The sequence below is a fragment of the Pongo abelii genome, chromosome 2 (assembly GCF_028885655.2).
Source record: "Pongo abelii isolate AG06213 chromosome 2, NHGRI_mPonAbe1-v2.0_pri, whole genome shotgun sequence".
Taxonomy (NCBI): Eukaryota; Metazoa; Chordata; class Mammalia; order Primates; family Hominidae; genus Pongo; species Pongo abelii.
The window spans coordinates 96,739,812-96,755,958 of record NC_085928.1 but is presented as its reverse complement, the minus strand read 5'-3'; the positions used below and the strand labels follow the sequence as shown (position 1 = coordinate 96,755,958).

Here is a 16,147-nt window from a genome sequence, read left to right as displayed (position 1 = left end):
CCATGGTTTGTTAGTATAAGTTAGAAACATGGTTAAAGCTATAGTTTCTTTTAAATTTTATAGCAAGAAGAACTGATCAGTAATGCAAGCTAAGAGCTTAGCTTTGATTCTGTTAGGTAACACATAAAGCTCTCCCCAGCTAGCATGAACTCCCTAGGAAGTAGTACTTGGACTTTTAATTCTAAGGTGGTCCAAAGAGGCCAGAATTGGGTCTCATCTCAAATTAAGAATGCAAAGTAAATTACAAAGCATTCTAAACAAATCTAGGGATAAACCCAGGGTTACCCTTGGTCAAGAATTATCAGGCTTAAGGATTAGCAAGGTTTTACTTCATATCTAACTCTTTCAAAATATATTGGCCAAGCGCAGTAGCTCACGCCTGTAATCCCAGCACTTTGGGAAGCCCAGGCAGGTGGATCACATGAGGTCAGGAGATCGAGACCAGCCTGGCCAACATGGTGAAACCCCGTCTCTACTAAAAATACAAAATTAGCCAGGTGTAGTGGCGCATGCCTGAAGTCCCAGCTACTTGGGAGGCTGGAGAATCGCTTGAACCCAGGAGGCAGAGGTTGCAGTGAGCCAAGATTGCGCCATAGCCTGGGTGAAAGGACGAGAATTCCATCTCAAAAAAAATAAAAAACCAGTCTAAAGGGTAGAGCACATTAGAGATGAGTATCAAACAACACAGCACTGGTTATATCCTAGTAACTGAAGCTGCATAATACATACATGTGAGTTTATTATGCTATTCTATTTGTATGTGTACAGATTGAATTTCCTTAATCCAAAAATCCAAATCCAAAACTTCCTGAGCACCAACATAACAAAGGAAAAACTCCCTGGAGTATATCAGATTTTGGATTTCTGGATTTAGGATGTTCAACTGGGTACAATGCCAAAATTCCAAAACCCCCAAAATTCTGAGATCAGAAACAGTGGTTTCTGGTCCCAAGAATTACGGATAAGGAATGTTTACCTTGTATTTAACATTTTCCATAAGGAAGCTTTTTAAAGCATGTGCCTCTGTATCAAATATCTTTTCTAGTCACAGCTATATTGATGATCATAAACATTCTACTTTTTTTTTTTTTTTGAGACAGAGTCTTGCTTTGTCGCCCATGCTGGAGTGCAATGGTGCAATCTCGGCTCACCGCAACCTCCATCTCCCAGGTTCAAGCGATTCTCCTGCCTCAGCCTCCTGAGTAGCTGGGATTACAGGTGCGTGCCACCACGCCCGGCTGATTTTTGTATTTTTAGTAAAGACGGGGTTTCACTGTGTTGGTCAGGCTGGTCTTGAACTCCTGACCTCGTGATCCGCCCGCCTCAGCCTCCCAAAGTGCTGGGATCACAGACGTGAGCCACCGCGCCTGGCCTAAAGACATTCTCGTTTTTAAATAAAAAAGTATACCACTTATTTAATATGACACACTATGTAAACCTGGTTGTCCCAGCCACTCACCTAGGGTATTCACTGCCACCTGATGGCAATAAACCCCATTGTATGCAATGTTTTAAGAGGTTGATAACAAGATGACATTGCAAGTCTTAAACATATAAAGTGGCAGTGATATCACACTTAAAAAAAATTACTAACTTAAGTAGTAAACAAAAACTGACAAGAAATTCCTTGGGTGGTAGAAAGAACAATCGAGGTGGGACCAGGTTAAACAAAGGTAGAGTGAGAACAAACTCTCCTTTGGTTTGTCATTCCAAGTTGACTTGGGTAAGTCATTCCAAGTTTCAGTTTCCTCATATGTAAGAGAGTTAGATTAGAACAGTGGTTCTCAGCAGGGAGCAATTTTGCCCCCAGGGGATATTTTGCAGGTGTGGAGAGATTTTTGGCTGCTAGTTGAGGGCAGCTGCTATTGCCATCTAGTGGGTAGAGGACAAGGATGCCACTAAACAACCTACAACACATAGAGAGCCCTCCCCATACCCAACAACAAAGAATAACCCAGCCCAAAATGTCAATAGTGCTGTGCTGTAAGATACCAGACCAGTAGTATCAGCACAACCCGAGAACTTGCTAGAAACACAGAATCTCAGGCCTTAGCTAGGACCTATGGACTCAATGTGTATTTTTAACAAATACCCAGGTGATTGATATGCATATTAAAGTTTAAGAAACACTACTGTACCTGGATTATATCCCCTGAGATTCTGATTCAAGTGGTCTAGGGGATGATCCAGGTCTTGGGACTTTCAAAGCTCCCCATGTGATTCTTACATGCCACCCCCAAATTTGAGAACTCCTGTTCTACAGGATCACTAAAGTCTCTTCCATGCCAGTATTATATATACATACTATGTGGCAATATAAAAATATCTTGCAAATCAATGCAGTGAACAGACCGTACTGTATTTAATAAAGTAAACAAGTAACTGGGCTAAACAAAGGACTATCAAATTGCCTTACATTCATCAGAAACTACAATGACAGTTTATACAGACCTTACTTTCTAAACTAAGATGGAAAGCAAAGAACTATGGATAAGAGACCTAATTCATTCATGAGAAGTACACCAGCACCCACCCCATCTTCCAAACACTTACCGTAATTGCTTTACAACTCTTCCACCCTATGTAAGTTAGCCTTCAAGGCATAAGTGAGAGTCCACTGAAGAATGTGGAAGTGGTGATAAGACAAATGCCAACTCATAGTAAACACCAATATCCAAGTAAATACTAGATACTAATATAAACTTTAGAGCATGAAACCCACAGAGAAAAGTTATAAAAACATACAGTATCCCTTACCTGGGTATTCTGGAAGTAATGCTTCCAGAGAGGCCTAATTCTGTCTTGACCACCAACATCCCATACTGTGAAACAAATGTTCTTATATTCTACTGTTTCCACGTTAAAACCTACAAAGAAAAACAAAAATGACCGCTGTGCAGCGTCATTAAGAAAATAAAACCTTTTATTGTGGAATTTTCTTAGGATAGTGTTTTAAAAGTACTTCTTTATATTTAAAAAAAGATATTTAAACCTAAACATCAACAGAGACAAGGTCTCATTATGTTATGCAGGCTGGTCTTGAACTCCTGGGCTCAAGCGATCCACCCGCCTCGGCCTCCCAAAGTGCTGGGATTACAGGCATGAGCCACCACACCTGGCCTGTTTTAAAAGTACTTCTAAGATAATCAACACGCTTAACAAAAAGACAATCTCAAAACTAGACGGTATATATTTCACTTTACAACATATCATCATGATATAAAGTCATCTGTAAACTTTCTTACCAATGGTAGGAATGGTGGTGACTATCTCCCCTAACTTCAGTTTATACAGAATGGTTGTCTTGCCAGCAGCATCCAATCCAACTAGAAAAAGACATTATAGATTTAAAATCCAGACCAAAAGCACACTCCAAGAAATAATTTTACAATAAATTTATAGTTCAAAAGTAGAAGTTGACTGTTCAAGACAACTTCTAAATGAGTTAGAAATGAAATCTTATTTCTGATTCCCAAAGGCAACACTTCCTACAGAAAGCCTTTCCATTCTTCTTTCTAGACCGAGAGACAGCATGTACTAGTAAAAGGAAACAAGTATATAGCTGACTTACGCTCTGATCTCTAGCTTTGTGACAAACTAGTTGAGTGACTTTAGGACACTGAGGCCAGAGAAATTAGCCATAAAGAAAGGGACTGGATCAGATCATCTAAGATCTCTTCCAATTAAATTCTATTAACTACCAGCATTTTTGGGGCGGGGCGGGGGGGGCAAGGGAGCGGGGGACGTACTCTCGCTCTGTTGTCCAGGCTGGAGTGAAGTGACATGATCTCAGCTCACTGTAACCTCCACCTCCCGGGTTCAAGCAATTCTCCTGCCTCAGCCTCCCGAGTAGCTGGGACTACAGGCACCCACCACCACACCCAGCTAATTTTTGTATTTTTAGTAGAGATGGGGTTTCACCATGTTGGCCAGGCTGGTCTCAAACTCCTGGCCTCAAGTGATCTGCCAGCCTGGGCCTGCCAGAGTGCTGGGATTACAAGCATGAGCCACCGTGCCCAGCCTACTACCATTTTTAAAAACACAAATTAGAAGTTGATTCAGACAACACAACAAGTGAATAAAGAATTATCTTAAGATTTGTAAAAATATTTTCTCTTATTTACAGAGTAAAATTTGGGTAACAGATTTTGATGCTAAAGGGTAAAAATACACTGGTATAACTATGTCCTAGTGGTGTAACTATGTTCTAATGAACTTAATATAACTATGTCCTAGTGGTGTAACTATGTTCTAATGAACCTAATATAACTATGTCCTAGTGACCTTATAATGATAATAAAGGAAGATGAAGCCAATTTTACCCCTGCTTAAATCCATTTCATCATTAAATGTGCCAAAATGAAAACCAAAGTCTGATTAACCTGTGTTATAAAAATGGCCCTATCACCGAAGGACATGAACAGACACTTCTCAAAAGAAAACATTTATGCAGCCAAAAAACACATGAAAAAATGCTCACCATCACTGGCCATCAGAGAAATGCAAATCAAAACCACAATGAGATACCATCTCACACCAGTTAGTATGGCAATCATTAAAAAGTCAGGAAACAACAGGTGCTGGAGAGGATGTGGAGAAATCGGAACACTTTTACACTGTTGGTGGGACTGTAAACTAGTTCAACCATTGTGGAAGTCAGTGTGGCGATTCCTCAGGGATCTAGAACTAGAAATACCATTTGACCCAGCCATCCCATTACTGGGTATATACCCAAAGGACTATAAATCATGCTGCTATAAAGACACATGCACACGTATGTTTATTGCGGCACTATTCACAATAGCAAAGACTTGGAACCAACCCAAATGTCCAACAATGATAGACTGGATTAAGAAAATGTGGCATATATACACCATGGAATACTATGCAGCCATAAAAAATGATGAGTTCATGTCCTTTGTATGGACATGGATGAAACTGGAAATCATCATTCTCAGTAAACTATTGCAAGAACAAAAAACCAAACACCGCATATTCTCACTCATAGGTGGGAATTGAACAATGAGAACACATGGACACAGGAAGGGGAACATCACGCTCTGGGGATTGTTGTGGGGTGGGGGGAGGGGGAGGGATAGCTTTAGGAGATATATCTAATGCTAAATGACGAGTTAATGGGTGCAGCACACCAGCATGGCACATGTATACATATGTAACTAACTTGCACATTGTGCACATGTACCCTAAAACTTAAAGTATAATAATAATAAAAAAAAAGGGCCCTATCACATTACCTAATGTAAATGACGAGTTAATGGGTGCAGCACACCAACATGGCACATGTATACATATGTAACAAACCTGCACGTTGTGCACATGTACCCTAGAACTTAAAGTATAATAATAAAAAAAAGACCCTATCACATTCATCTACAATATAAGTAATATCTAAATTCTATTTTTTTTTTTTTTTTTGAGACAGAGTATCACTCTGTCACCCAGGCTGAAGTGCAATGGCACGATCTCAGCTCACTGCAACCTCCATCTCCCAGGTTCAAGCGATTCTCCTACTTCAGCTTCCCGAGTAACTGGGATTACAGGCACGTGCTATCACACCCCAGCTAATTTGTATTTTTAGTAGAGACGGGGTTTCACCATGTTGGCCAGGCTGGTCTTGAACTCCTGACCTCGGGTGATCTGCCCACGTCAGCCTCTCAAAAAAGTGCTGGGATTACAGGTGTGAGCCACTGTGCCCGGCCTAAATTCTTAAAATGATTCATTTGAAGCGGAAGTACAGGTAGGGAGGAATGTGTTTGCTTGTGAAAAAAAATCCACACTAGAACAAGAGGCTATACCTCCTTTTAGGGTGACAGTGAAGAACAAATTAAATGCTTGTAGGTATAATTCTCTCAAAACCTGAATATTCTGCAGTGTTTGCTAAAGCCCTCACAAATGAAAGATCAATATCTAATAACCTCATTGAATCTATCATTGTTCTTAGGATATCATATCTGGCCGCCTGGATTTATCTTATCACAGATTTTTGTATCGATTCAATCGAGTACTGATTTCAGCAAGGACACTTTCTTAATATTTAAATCAAAGCATGACTTAGCACATAAAAGCAATGCTAGTAAGTTAAAAAAGAGCTGAAATTATCTCACTTATCTAATTTACATTCCTGTGCAAGTAAGTCTATCTTTTATCAGTTAGTCCAAAAGAGAACTGAAGGTTACAGGCAATTCTGATTCCTTCTACCCTCTTAACAACCCCTTCTACTCTGTACCCTACCAAGAATAACTTTAAGTTCTTTTTGGAGACTCAAGCCTTTTATTCCTTTGTCCTGTAAAACCCTGTTCCCCACTTCGTACTCGGATACAGGTTTATTCCTTCCCAAATACTAGTCAGTGTGATCAGCCCACATCAAGCCCTCATTCATGAGCATAATAATAAAAACCAACTGTTATACAAGTGTTTTATTTTTTGAGCATGGAACATTATCAAAAAGATCAGAAAACATAATTCTAAAAAATACATAAAAAGGAGCTATATTAAAGTTTGGCATCTTTAGTAACAAGATATAAAACAAAGGGGGGTGGCAAAAAACAACTGGATCTTTAAATGGTTCAACAAAGCTGTCTCTTGAAAGCATCAGATTTTTAAGTTAACCAAAATTAACCTTTAAGTTCAAATATGATTAAGCCAAGTCAGAATTGAAACTGAGACGCTGATTAGGAAACACACACACACGCACACACAAAACTATGGTACCTGCCAGTTATCACTGGAGGTCCAACTGGACCTCAGATTGTCATTTAAAAACAATGTAATGCCTGGCACTGTGGCTCATGCCTGTAATCCCAGTACTTTGGGAGGCTGAGGTGGGCGGATCACCTGAGGCCAGGAGTTTGAGACCAGCCTGGCCAACATGGTAAAACCCCGTCTCTACTAAAAATACAAAAACTAGCTGGATGTGGTGGCACATGCCTATAATCCCAGCTACTCAGGAAGCTGAGGCAGGAGAATCGATTGAACCCAGGAGGCAGATGTTGCAGTGAGCCGAGATCATGCCATTGCACTCCAGCCTGGACAACAAGAGCGGAACTCGGTCTCAAAAAAAAAAAAAAAGTAAATCCAAAAATATTGACAAAGAATGGAAGAAATCCAAGACAAATCATGATTATATCATTTTAAATTATACAAAAGCACGTAGGTAATCCAAGTTTTCTTTTAATAGGTTTTATATGTGCTTGTATGAATACTGTATGAATAATTAGTTTCCTTGCTCCTCTACTGATAGGAGTTTTTTTACCCAAAAAACAGGTATTACTTTTATGAAAAGAGAAAAAAAATTGTCCAAGTAGATTTTTTTTTTATTAAAATGTTGGGCTGTTTACATTTCCTGATGTATCTTTTTGAAGATGACTGCTTGAGGGCTTTAAATATATAATATTTTACATACTCATTTTACTTTTTTAAAAAGGGAAGTGTTTACAAAATCATGCAACCATTTCTAGGTCACCCCAGAATTCAAGGGGAAAAAATAATGCACCCATAATGACTTTTAAGTGTCCACAAATTATTTTCTAAATATAAATTACAAGACAACAGTTTAATGGCTCACAGCAATACAGAATGTATCTTATGCAGTTGTATCAAAAATAACAATGCTGTATAAATGCAAACTAAGAGTTTTTTAAAAAGGTATTTATAAGCTTTAATGCACGAATTAAACATATACAGTCATCACTTAAAACTTATAGTTCTTTACTCAAAAACATATTGGTCCAACAATTTTGAGCCACTTTAGTCATTTCTTACGTATTCCTTAATGTTGCAATATTTGGCAATGAAATTTCTCCACAAAATGAAAAATATTACCAATTTTCAACTAGCCCAGATAAGACTAATCTGTATAGCCCAGCAATGTTCTCCCTCCCCTCCATGTCCAGAAACAAGCAACTGTATTTAAAGATGTACTGGAATACTTGTTCTCCTTAACTAGACCTGCACTTTGACCAAAGTGTTACTATAGCAGGAAAACTACCTCAGAAATCTTTGCTGGCCAGGCAGTCACTCACACCTGTAATCCTAGCACTTTGGGAGGCTGAGGCAGTGGATCGCTTGAGTCCAGGAGTTTGAAACCAGCCTGGTCAACATAGCGAGATCCATCTTTAAAAAAGAAAAAGTAAATTTGCTGGGAAGCTGTGCATGGTGGCTCATACCTGTAATCCCAGCATGCTGGGAGGCTGAGGCAGGTGGATCGCCTGAGCTCAGGAGTTTGTGACCAGCCTGGACAACATGGCAAAACCCTGTCTCTACAAAAAATACAAAAATTAGCCAGGTGTGAGTAGGGCACAGTGGCTCACACCTGTAATCCCAGCACTTTGGGAAGCCAAGGCGGGTGGATCGCCTGAAGTCAGGAGTTAGAGACCAGCCTGACCAACATAGAGAAACCCTGTCTCTACTAAAAATACAAAATTAGCCGGGTGTGGAGGATCCCTTGAGCCCAGGGGATCAAGGCTGTAGTGAGCCATGATCACACCACTGCACTTCAGCCTGAGCAAAAGAGCAAGATCATGTCTCAAACAAACAAGGCCGGGTCCCGTGGTTCACGCCTGTAATCCCAGCACTTTGGGAGGCTGAAGTGGGCGGATCACGAGGTCAGCAGTTCGCGACCAGCCTGGCCAACATGGTGAGAAACCCGGTCTCTACTAAAAATACAAAAATTAGCTAGGCGTGGTGGCTGGCGCCTGTAATCCCAGCTACTTGGGAGGCTGAGGCAGGAGAATCGCTTGAACCCAGGAGGCAGAGGTTACAGTGACCCAGACCGTGCCACTGCACTCCAGCCTGAGCAACAGAGCGAGACTCCATCTCAAAAAAACAAACAAAAAAACCCCAAAAAACAAACCTTTGCCCATAATTATGGCAGCAAGAAATACTTATATTTTAAATTAAAAAAGTTAGATCCAGCTAGGCACGGTGGCTCACCCCTGAAATCCCAGCATTTTAGGAGGCCAAGGCAGGTGGATCATGAGGTCAGGAGTTCGAGACCAGCTGGCCAAGATGGTGAAACCCCATCTCTACTAAAAAATACAAAAATTAGCTGGGCACCTGTAATCCCAGCTACTTGGGAGGCTGAGGCAGGAGAATCGCTTGAACCCGGGAGGCGGAGGCTGCAGTGAGCCGAGATCATGCCACTGCACTCCAGCCTGGGCAACAAAGCAAGACTCCGTCTCAAAAAAAAAAAAAAAAAAAAGGTTAGATCCAATGATCTCAACTTTGAGGGAGAAAAAAATATTGCAGAAAGGACTAAGACTGGAAAAACAAAAGAGTATTTTCAGATAGATAAGATTTTTCATGTTTTCCTTTATCTTTCAAATTATCTACAAGTTTGAAATATACCTTCATAATTATAAGTGTGTGTGTGTGTGTGTGTGTATATATATGTATACATTTTTTTTTCGAGACAGGATCTTGATCTGTCACCCAGCCTGGAGTGCAGTGGTGCAAACATGGCTCACTGTAGCCTCAAACTCCTGGGCTCCAGCAATCCTCCCACCTCAGCCTCCCCAGTAGCTGGGTCTACAGGGGAACGCCACCATGCCCAGCTAATTTTTAAAATTTTTTTGTAGAGATGAGGTCTTGCCATGGTGCCCAGGCTGCATAATAATTTTAAATAATAATTTAAAATTGAATATTTACTGCATTCTAAGCATAGTAGGTGATTCTATACATTTTTGGAATTTAATCCTCACAATAACCTTTCATTTTTCAGATGACACATTTAATGTCCAGAAATGTCCCCCACAATCACAGAAACAGAAGAACAGACATTTAAAACCTAAGTCTTGCAGAGAAATTAGAACCCTCATATATTGCTAGTGGGGATGTAAACGAGGATGTAAAATGGAAATGTTTGTCAGGTCCTCAAAATGTTCAAGACAGTTACCATGACACAGTTCCGCTCCTAAGTATTTATCAGAGAATTTAAAACACATGCCCACACAAAAACTTGTTCATGAATGTTGAAGAGCTAGAAAATGGAAACGACCTAATTTTCATCATCTGATGAATGGATAAATAAAATGTGGTTTATCCATACAATGTAATTATTATTTGGCCATCAAAAGAAATGAGGTGCTTATGTGAATTTAATGAACAGGAAAAAAAAAGGAAAAGAATGAAGTACTAATATACACTATAATATGAATGAACTTTTTTCTTTTCTTTTCTGTGAGTCTCACTCTGTCGCCTAGGCTGGAGTGTAATGGCACGATCTCAGCTCACTGCAACCTCTGCCTCCCGGGTTCAAGGGATTCTCGTGCCTCGGCCTCCCGAGTTGCTGGGACTACAGCTATCTGCCACCACACCCGGTTAATTTTTGTATTTTGAGTATAGATGGGGTTTCACTATGTTGTCCAGGCTGGTCTCGAACTCCTGACCTCGTGATCTGCCCACCTCAGCCTCCCAAAGTGCTGGGATTACAGGCGTGAGGCACCGTGCCCGGCCATTATGAATGAACTTTGAAAACATCATGCCAAGTGAAAAAAGCCAGACAAAGAGGCCATAAATCATGATTCCATTAAATGAAGCATCCGGAATAGATTAACCCATAGAAACAGAAAACAGATTACGGGCTGCAAAAACAGATTACGGGCTGCCAGAAGATGGGAAGAAAGGGGAATGGGAATTACTACTAATGGGTATCAGGTTTCTTTGAGGGATGAAGAAAAATTCTGGAATTAGACAATGGTGATGGTTACACAACTTTGTGAATACATACACTAAAACCCACGGAACTGTACACTTTAACAGGGTAAATTTTATGGTATATGTATTATATCTCGATTTTTTTATTTAAAAATTTTCTAAAAAGCCAAAACCAAAAAACCTAGTTCTGATGCCAGAGACCTCAAATACTATTTACATACTGCCATCCTGCCTTTAGGTTTTTCTGGTGGACATACTGCATCTTCATGTTTTGGCCAGGCATGGTGACTCATGCCTGTAAACCCAGCACTCTGGGAGAGTGAGGCAGGTGAATCACCTGAGGTCAGGAGTTCGAGACCAGCTTGACCAATATGGTGAAACCCTATCTCTACTAAAAATATGCAAATTAGCCGGGCATGGTGGCACGGGGCCTGTAATCCCAGCTACTGGAGAGACTGAGGCAGAAGGATTCCTTGAACCTGGGAGGCGGAGGTTGCAGTGACCCGAGATTGCACCACTGTACTTGAGCCTGGGTAACACAGTGAAACGCCATCTCAAATACATTTTATCAAATTCATCAGACGCTTGATCATCCAAACTGAAACTGAGGCCACCAGGTATATGGAAAAATGTGAACTTAGGTTCTGCTTCTACGCACGGATGAGAAACATCTACATTTTTATCAGTTAATTAGCAGCAAATTATCAAAGTTTCTGACAGCCTATTGCACTACTATAATAATGCAAAAGGGTGCATCTAAGGATGGCTGTACCTATCAGCCAGTGGCATGAAACAGGATTTTTGCCTTTTCTGTTTCCTATATTCACATAATCAGAAGAGCCTGTTTTTTTAAAGGCTGGCAGTTATATGTTCAACCAATAACCTGAGAAAATGCTTGTTATAAGCTAAATCAAAAAGAGAGGACACAAAACTAAACATCACAACTACAATTTTAGAGGAACAAAAACTTCCTCTTAAAAGGCTGAGCATGTACCAGGTGTAGTAACTTACACCTGTAATCCCAGCACTTTGGGAGGTCGAGGCAGGAGGATCCCTTGAGCCCAGGAGTTCGAGATCAGCTGGGCAACAGAGCAAGACCCCCATTCTCTACAAAATAATTTAAAAATCAGCTGGGCATAGTGGCGCCTGTAGTCCTAGCTACTCCAGAGCCTAAGGCAGGAGGAATTGCTTGAATCCAGGAGTTCAAGGCTACAGTGAGCTATGATCATGCCACCTGTATGTGCCCCAGAGTATGGGTGACAGAGCAAAACCCTGTCTCAAAAAATAAAAATAAAAATAAGGCTGAGAGTAAATATGACAGAATAGTGGAATTACAGATAGGTTATTATCACTTTATTCTTTTACCTATTTTCTAAATGTAACAGAAGGAACATATACTACTTTTAGAATCAGGAGGAAAAAAATATAAAAATTACATAAATAGATGGATTTACAAAATATGCTAAGAAACAAATATCAAACACCACTCTTTAGCTTGGTAATATTTTTTAAAGTGACAAATATAGGATCCTTTCTCCTGAACATCTCTAGACCCCCAAAACCAAAGTCACATTCAAGACAATACAGAACTACACTGGCATACTACACTACACTGGTATCAGCAAACTTTTTAAAAGTAACACTTTTTCAGCTTTTCAACAGGCAAGAACTGGAAAGTTCAAAGTAAAGAGATCAGAATTAGTAATTCCTCTGCAGAACACATTAGTATTTTTGGATATATACATAATTTAAGGATTCACTTAACAATATTATATCTTATCATGGATCAAGATACAGAAACCAGACTTAAAATAGGACAATGCAGCCAGGCTCGGTAGCTCGCCCTGTTAACCCTAGCACTTTTCAAGGCCAAGGTGGTGGGATCGCTTCAGCCCAAGAACAGGCAAGATAGTGAGACCTTCTTGCTACAAAAAATGTCAAAAATTAGCCAGGCAGGTCTAATGGCATGTCCTTGTTGTCTCAGCTACTCAAAAGGAAAAAAAATAATTATTTTAAAAAGATATACAAAATACAGAAGCTGGCTGGGTGTGATGGCTCATGCTTGTAATCCTAGCACTTTGGGAGGCCAAGGCAGGTGGATCACCTGAGATCAGGAGCTCGAGACTAGCCTGACCAACATGGTGAAACCCCGTCTCTACTAAAAATACAAACAGTAGCCGGGCTTGGTGGCAGGCGCTTGTAATCCCAGCTACTCAGAAGGCAGAGGTTGCAGTGAGCCTAGGTCATGCCATTGCACTCTAGCCTGGGAGACAAGACTGAAACACCATCTCAAAAAAAATAAACAAAATAAAATACAGAAGCTATTGCTTTATTTTTTTCAAATAGATATGGGGTCTTGCTATGTTGACCAGGCTGGTCGCAAACTCCTGGCCTCAATGTGATCCTCCCAACCTGGCCTCCCGAAGTGCTGGGATAATAGGCGTGAGCCACCACACCTGACCAGAAGCTACTGCTTCCTAACATGAGCGGTATGGGCAATATCATCACTTGCATAACTTCCCCTTATAGCTAGTACATAACTTCTGTCAATCAATAGTTCAGATGATGTTAAATTTGATACACTCTGTTGGTTTTTTAATTACGGTTAACTACAAGCTAACTTCCAATATCTTTTAAAGTTACTTGAACTTTTGGAAGAACAGCAGGTGTACAAATTAAATTTAAAACTTCTGCATAGCAGTTTGGCAAACCTGACACATCAGCTAACTGCTATCTCCTTTATACTTTAAAATGGTAAAGTCTGAAAAAAACACTGACTCAGGAGGGCATGAATCTTATCTAAGCTTTATAAAGAAAAAAGAAGCACACTAATGTAAAACATTAACTAATAATTTCAACAGTTGAAAGGGGCAGACACTTTAAAAGTGATCTATTATTTTTGCTGTCAGTCACTCATAAAGCCAGACAGAAAAATGTAAGAATTATCAAACTTCCAAACCACCTTTTTCCCTGTTCATGCACATATCTCCCTTGTACGCTGATACTTCCTTTGATGAGTTACCATAAATGTTGATCTTGTGACTGAAGTGTTTTTAGTCAAGGAAAACTGATTATCCCAAAATTAAAGTGCAAAACAATAGCATGCCTGAGTAATAAAACATTCAAAACAAGTAACTCCTAAATCCTCCGCACGAATGCAGAAACTTAAATATTTTTTCTCTCCCACTTTCTTCGAATCATTTTTTGGGGTGGAGGGAAATGCCTCCCAATATCGTAAATATAGGAAAATGCTGGTAGCATACTTCTATCTTCCTTGCCCCTCTGATACTTTCATCAATCACAAAAGACTAATGAAATGAAAAATAGCAATTCATTTACAATAAATCTTCAGTAAAAAGACCAATATACTATGTGTTCTGGAACATAACCATATGTTGTTAAATCTCTTTAAGGAACAGACTGGAAATTCATTTATCACAGTCCGAAGTCCTCCCATTAACTTCCGATCCTTTTTCAGACTGCCAACTTTCAGCCACTTAAAACTTAAATATGCTTGCCCTCCTAAAATAATTCTGTCCTCTTGACAAAGGAAATCTAAGAAACTTTGAAAGAGAAAATACTTTATGAATGAATCATAAACAATTGATTCACAAAATGTAAGTACGCTAAGAGGAAAATAAACATGAGCCAATGTATATGTTATTACTCTTTATATACCTTGAAATATTACAGAAGCTTGTGTTTCCAAGCTTTTGATGGTAGCACAGCTCGAAAATAAAACCTCCGGCCGGGCGCGGTGGCTCACGCCTGTAATCCCAGCACTTTTGGAGGCCTGGGTGGGTGGATCACCTGAGGTCAGGAGTTCGAGACCAGACTGGCCAACATGGTGAAACCCCGTCTCTACTAATAATACAAAAAATTAGCCAGGCGTGGTGTTGCATGCCTGTAATTCCAGCTACTCGGGAGGCTGAGGCAGGAGAATCTCTTGAACCCGGGAGGTGGAGGTTGCAGTGAGCCGAGACTGAGCCACTGCACTCTAGCCTGGGTGACAAGAGCAAAACTCCGTCTCCAAAAAAAAAAAAAGAAAATAAAACCTCCTCCGGTAGAAAACAAGCTAATGAACCAACAAGTTTCAACGTTCAAAGTTAGAGGGGCTTCTTTCAGCGTTATTCTAGTCCATGGAACTCAGCTGTGATGTAGACGGCTCACAGTAACCGGGAGCGGTTGCTTACTTCAGCCAACTGACAGCCCTTCTCCCTCAGTTGAGCAAAAACACGCCCCCTAAAAAGTAGTTTTTAAAAAGTCAATTTTCTAAAAAGAAATTTAAAAAAAATTGTAGTTACTACTTAACAAGGCTACCATAAAATTCAGCGTCATGATGTTCAGTTCAGTTACTTGAAAATTTATCAGGTATTTTTTAAAAATTCGTTTCTAAAATTTTTTGCATTAGACCTTAGGCCAGCTAAAAATAAGCTCGAAAACCTAGGAGAATAAACCAAACACATTTAAAGTTTTTGAAAATAGCCAAAGAAACAGAAGATAAGCTCAGTTTTCGGAGAATGAGATTAACAAGGAGGGAAAAACTTGAAACGGAATCCAGCGCAAGGCTAAGTTTAACAAAGTGAGCGCTAAGGACTCCAGACTCTTCGGAAACCTTGGGTGCTCCTGGGTGCTCCCTGGCCACCGCAACTTCCTGCCCCGGGCGGCTCCAGGCTCCGGGTGGCCGCTGGCTCACATACCAATGGAGTGTGCAGGGACTGTACACGAAACGCAGAGGGGGAGGGAAAAGGCTGGAGTTGCTCTGCCTCCCTCCTGACCGCTATCCACACCCGGGCAAGAAGGTATGCAGCTAGCACCCCCAGAAAGGGCCTCGCCAAGGGTTTGCTTCCCAGAGTTGGCTTTCCCCACATCTCTGCCCAATGTTGTCCAGCTTTCAATAAGATCAAGGAGAAAAAGCCAAGTCCAGAAAGAAATCTTGCCCGAAGCCCTGTCCCTGTCTCGTCTGGCGACAGATCGGGGAGGGGGGGAATCGCTCACCCTCCGCTCCATTGTTCCCCCGTCAGAATTCCTCCCGACCCCCGACCCGGCGCCCCTCCCCCACCACAGCGGGCCGAGGGAAAAACAGGCCCAGAGGCCACCCCAATTGTGGAGACCCTGCCTTTCCCAGGTCCCGCCTCGACTGGCAGCCCCTCACTCACCCATCAAAATGCGCATCTGCTTCTTGCCAAATAGGCGGGAGAAGAGGGAGGAGATAGTGAGACCCATGGCGGTAGTGGCACTTGTGATGAGCAGAAACAGAAGGGGTTTGGGGCGACCCCGTGCTTTCTCCTTTCAAGCTCCCAGGCAAACTAAACGAGAGAGAAGAGAAACAGCGGAGGAAGAAAGAGGGAGGCAGGAACGTCTCGCTGGCCGCTGTGCCGATGAAGCTCCGGCACAGGAATAAGCCGGTAGAGGACCTGCTAGGCGACTGGCGCGGCAGCTCCGGCTCTAGCCTTTAGGCTCTGGCTGTGCC

General features: G+C 41.1%; 2 protein-coding genes across 2 annotated transcripts in view; one reads left to right on the top strand and one right to left on the bottom strand.

Annotated features, from left to right (window-relative positions):
- Positions 1 to 2,308, top strand: part of PDE12 (phosphodiesterase 12) — a 27,135-nt gene extending 24,827 nt beyond the window's left edge. The window contains exon 3 of the mRNA XM_054552014.2: positions 1,101 to 2,308. Within this exon, the coding sequence (XP_054407989.2) occupies positions 1,101 to 1,297 (197 nt within the window). The 3' untranslated portion in view covers positions 1,298 to 2,308. The remainder of the gene's footprint in view (positions 1 to 1,100) is intronic.
- The window catches only part of ARF4 (ADP ribosylation factor 4), a 25,890-nt gene extending 9,743 nt beyond the window's left edge, over positions 1 to 16,147 (bottom strand). The window contains 3 exon segments of the mRNA NM_001131824.1: positions 2,758 to 2,867; positions 3,246 to 3,326; positions 15,834 to 16,147. Of these exon segments, the coding sequence (NP_001125296.1) occupies positions 2,758 to 2,867; positions 3,246 to 3,326; positions 15,834 to 15,900 (258 nt within the window). The 5' untranslated portion in view covers positions 15,901 to 16,147.